Genomic DNA, 5,084 nt, shown 5'->3' with positions numbered 1-5,084 from the left:
ATTCAAGGCAAACTTATGTAATTATATTTGTATATACCTTTTAATAATTTCTTTTTTGGGCAAAAGCATATGCACTATATGCAACTTATTTCTACCAGGTCTCACGTGTCAGATTCAAGTGCTGCAAAATTAAACACTTATATATAAAGTGGTGTATAAAAATGCAATATTTGTAATGAAGTTTGTGTACTAGGAGGAAGTTATCGGGACTCCTTGTTTTTCTGGCAGAGATAGGCTGTGCCAGAAGAGGTGAGAGAGGAGGAGGGGGAGGGCTGAGATGTTTTACTGGGGGGAGGAAGAGGGGGAGAGAGGGGGGGGGGGGGTCGTCCTGGGAGGGAACCAGGGGTGTGGAGGCCGAGTTTAAAAAGGCAGGCAGTACCAACAGTCACTCACACACAACCTTCCCTCTCCTCTGACTCTCAGCAGCAGCAGCAGCAGCTCCCACAACTCCTGAGATATTAGCTTTCATTCACTGCCTCAGAAACCTTGGACCTGTACAGGACTCTATCTTGATCTGAAAACAGGATTTTTTTTTTAAAGAGCTTTTCCACTGCAGCATGGAGGCATACACTGGGGAATATGGTGAGGGCTATGACTACTATGAAGACAATGAGACTATCTGTGATTATTCAGAGTGGGAGCCTTCTTACTCTCTCATCCCGGTCCTCTACATGCTCATCTTCATCCTGGGCCTGTCAGGGAACGGCGTGGTTATCTTCACCGTCTGGAGATCCAAATCAAAACGTCGGGCTGCAGATGTCTACATTGGAAACCTGGCCCTTGCTGACCTGACCTTTGTCATAACGCTACCCCTATGGGCTGTGTACACAGCGCTGGGCTACCACTGGCCCTTTGGCGTGGCTTTGTGCAAGGTCAGCAGCTATGTTGTCCTGGTCAACATGTACGCCAGTGTTTTTTGTCTCACCTGCCTCAGCTTTGACCGCTACCTGGCCATTGTCCATTCTCTGTCCAGCAACAGGCTGCGTTCCCGGGGTACCATGCTGGCATCCCTGGGCGCAATATGGCTCCTGTCCGGCCTGCTGGCTGCACCCACACTGCTATTCCGCACCACTGTGACCGACCACAACAACCGGACCACCTGTGCCATGGACTTCAGCGTGGTGACCTTAAACCAGAGGCATGAGTCCTATTGGATCGCTGGGCTCAGCCTTTCCTCCTCTGCCTTGGGGTTTCTCCTACCTTTCTTGGCCATGACGATATTCTACTGCTTCATCGGCTGCACCGTCACACGCCACTTCAACAACCTGCGCAAGGAGGACCAGAAGAAGAGGAGGCTGCTGAAGATCATCACCACACTGGTGGTAGTGTTTGCGATTTGCTGGACACCTTTCCATGTCCTGAAGAGCATGGATGCTCTCTCCTACCTGAACTTGGCTCCGAACTCCTGCGGCTTCCTGAGCTTCCTGCTGCTGGCTCACCCCTATGCCACCTGCTTGGCCTACATCAACAGTTGCCTCAACCCGTTCTTGTATGCTTTCTTTGACCTGCGCTTTCGTTCTCAGTGTCTGTGCCTGTTAAACCTGAAGAAGGCTATGCATGGCCAGATGAGCTCCATGTCGTCTACGCTGAGTGCCCAGACTCAGAAGTCAGAGATTCAGTCTCTGGCCACTAAGGTGTAGAGAGGTAAAGCAAAAGAAAGGAGAGGCCGCAGGACGGTCCCAGCTCCCACCACTGGAACACTTATAAAAATACAGACTTTACGTGTCCATTGTTCAACGCTGGTGAGATGAGAAGATTAACTTTGAATTGTCACTGCTCACAGTCATGAAATCCATTATATGTCCCTCTGATTCTATAGTAAAAGAGGTTGATGCTCTGTATCTTGTGTGGACTTTGTGCTGGAGCCAGCTGGCTGAGCTCCTTAGCTGCCTTGTTCCTCAAATTCTCAGAGAAAAGAAATGTCTATTTTTTTGTTTTGTTCTGCTCTGCAAAGTTTCTAATTTGTATTATGAAAGAGGGCAGGATCATGACTTGAACCACACACACTGAGAATTGTAATTGATTCACATGGAAATCTATTTACACTGGATGAAACATAAATTTGTACAGTATTTTCATACCATAGCATTTTCTTTTCCAGATCTATTGCTGTTTTGTTTGTAGAAGCACTTGTTAATAAAAAATGTGAGAGCAGGGAATTCAAACAGAGCAGTGTCCTCTCTTGAAAGCTTGTTTTTAGTGAAGGTCTGGGCTGCAGGAGGGAGGAGGGGGGGGTGGCGTAAGAGGAGAAAAGGTGTTGCAGCTTAATTATATAGTTTGTGGAGAGGAGCTGGGGGCAGACAGGCAGATGGCAGTTGACAAATGTTGTTGGGGAACAGGAATGGGGTGGGGTGGGCGGTGTTGTGGGGTGGAGGGGTTTTGAAGTGTAGCCACGGCACTAAAGGGGACAAAGGAACTTCATAAATGTTCCACTTTGATGTATATGTTTTATTTTTGACCTCACTGTAACTAACTACTGCATTAAAGATGTGTTCTATGAACCAAATCTCTTAGACTCATTGTGTGTAAGCATGTGGAAAAACCAAAGTTGTGATAACATGTTTGAATCTTACAGGTAAAAAGGTTTAAAGTAAAGGGAAAAGGGAAAAAAATATTTTATAATTGTACCAAATGTAGATAGCTGCAGAAAGGTTTCTTTTAAAAGTCAAACTTGCAGTTTCACATCAGTTTCATTGCACCATCCTGTTATTTCACTGATAGGTATCTCCTGAGGGTTGAACCTTTGTTATGAATGTCTCACATTTGGTTTGCACCTTCAGACTAATAGATCTCTAATCTCTATTGATTCACAGCCAGTATCCAGACTGTAACCAGATTATGCAAAGTGCCAGTCATCCTGAGAGTGTGTATTCAATACTCAGTTGTGACTTCCATCAGCTTTGGTACTTTTAACTATTTGATGACACAGTCCTGTGGATTCCATTCAAAGGTTTTTCTGTTTATTTATAATCAGCTCAATGGTGGTACCGTGCAAGTATTCTGAGTTAGGTTCTTCTAGGTAAGGAAAATATATACAATATATACCATCTACCTTTGTCAGCACCACATCTAGACAGTACTGTCTGTATCCACAGGAGGTGAAGCCAAACGAACCCAACATGTTCACTGAATAATAGGGTCATTACCAATGAGTGACTCTTCTGAGGGATCCTTTGATTTGACAGTAATGAGCTCTGTTGGGCATAAACACCGTTTAGAGATGGTGGCGGGGGGGAAGTGGGGCTCTAATCCTGGCAGGGGTCGGGCCACCGAACAAGTCAATATTTGTCTCCGCTGACAAGAGATTGCAGTTAGAGCGGTTGTTGGGGTGCGGGGCGGGGCTGCTGGGGGCGTCTGAACTGCAGATGCTCCAACACACTGTGATGACAGAGCAGAGGACTTTGCTCTCAGTGAGAAATTAACTACTAGAGAAAAGAGGTGAGGAAGTTGGAAGAGATCACAGCTATATGCGTCTGTCTTGCATCACATCTTTAAACAACAACATGTGTGAAACAGCGAGAATGTGGCGCCTCATGATTCATTTTGTCTTTAAGTGTGAGAGATCATAACTTATTGTCCATCCTGGCAAAATGGAACGGATTTGACAGTGCCGAGACTTGAAAAATATCATGAGGTTGTCAGTTTGATGGATGCTTTAATACACTCTTATCTTTCTTATACTCATAAGCACAGTTGAGTGCCATGAGTATAAAGGGAATCAAAGCCATAATGCAGGCCTTTACTGCATCGTTGAACAAATAGAACGAAAGAATGAAGCCTTCATCTGGTTCATCTTTACGCCAAACAGCAGATATTAGTTTGACAATAAGACAGTGGAAACAGGGTGGAGCCAATCATGCATGCAGGACTGGCTGGACTAGATGTTGTTATTGGGATGAGCTGGAGTTGACAGCTTGTCTGATGCTGTTAGCCAGCAAGTCCACTTTGGGATAACTCACCCAGAATACCAGCTGACCAAAGCACCAGGCCAACACAGGAGACACTGTCAACAATAAAAAACAACAGTTGTTTGCCATTGAATGCACATAAATGTATGTCTGAGTTCGTGTGTGGCCTGTATGACTTGTTGGGGTGTTTGGGTGTATTCTTAGAGGGAGTTCAACTATGTTAATCTGCTCACTCTCTAAAATGAGTTTTTCCTCATCAGGAGAGTGAGCATGCTGGTATTGGTTGTTTTGACCAACAGCCCCAACAGCTGCTACCTCTTGTCAAGACAAGAAACACTCTTTACACAGTCTACCTCAACAATACAAGTTCTTCCACAATGAAAATGTTAGATCTGTTTTAACACCACTGACTCTACACATTAAAGAATATTTTAATTGTTTTGTTATTAATAACTAATGCCTGAAAAGACCACCATTGTTCATCTTTCAAGTGTAACTACACACTAAATGATGATAATACAGGTATTCTTTCCAACAATACACATATTGTGTTTAAAAACAGTTTTTTCTGTTAAAAATGAACTGACACTCCGGCACAGATGTGTACACACTCGACTTCCCTGGCATTTGGCGTCTAGTTTTTTCCAACTGAGAACATACATCTTAAAAAAACAAATTCAGACAGCTGGGCACTGTAGTTTTTAGCAAAAGTCAGTCAGAGAGGACGATATGTTGGGGGCTATTTTCTGTGGTGGATTTGGTACTGTAGTGTGTATTCACAGCAGCAGGATGGTGCATGTGGTTCTGACTCCAAATTAGCGCCTATGTTAAGGATAATGAGGGAGCATGTCGAAAAATGTAACATTATGAACAGAAGAGAAATAAGCTTCATCAGGCTCTGGCTACACACTGAAGAATTATTGATTTTGGTATTTCTAAGGGATTTGTTGACATAAAAAAGTTGAGAATATTTATCCTTTAATCACACTGGTATCACCATCACTCTGCATCTCTGATCCCAATTCCAAGTGAAACACATTAAAAACACAGGTGCCTGTTCCCGAGTGTTGTCGTCAGTGTGAGCTGCCACACCCAAATGGGACTTCTAAACTCAATCAAAACACAACTGCTCCCCTCTCCTCAGATCTCCCTGCTGTTCTATCCCACCCAAGAAGT

The 5,084-nt window shown here is 44.2% G+C and overlaps 1 protein-coding gene across 1 annotated transcript; it reads left to right on the top strand.

Annotated features, from left to right (window-relative positions):
- The first annotated feature begins 429 nt into the window (after positions 1–429).
- On the top strand, positions 430–2,457 carry aplnra (apelin receptor a). The gene has a single exon (XM_053325417.1). The coding sequence runs from the start codon at positions 558–560 to the stop codon at positions 1,638–1,640; it is 1,083 nt and encodes a 360-aa protein (XP_053181392.1). The 5' UTR covers positions 430–557; the 3' UTR covers positions 1,641–2,457.
- The last annotated feature ends 2,627 nt before the right edge of the window (positions 2,458–5,084 follow it).

This window comes from Scomber japonicus, chromosome 9, assembly GCF_027409825.1.
Source record: "Scomber japonicus isolate fScoJap1 chromosome 9, fScoJap1.pri, whole genome shotgun sequence".
NCBI lineage: Eukaryota > Metazoa > Chordata > Actinopteri > Scombriformes > Scombridae > Scomber > Scomber japonicus.
Note: the sequence above shows the minus strand (reverse complement) of the source record. Positions and strands in the feature narration are given on the sequence as shown.

Excerpts from the sequence above, each read along its gene's own strand:
- aplnra (XM_053325417.1), top strand. The coding sequence starts at position 558 with ATGGAGGCATACACTGGGGAATATGGTGAGGGCTATGACTACTATGAA.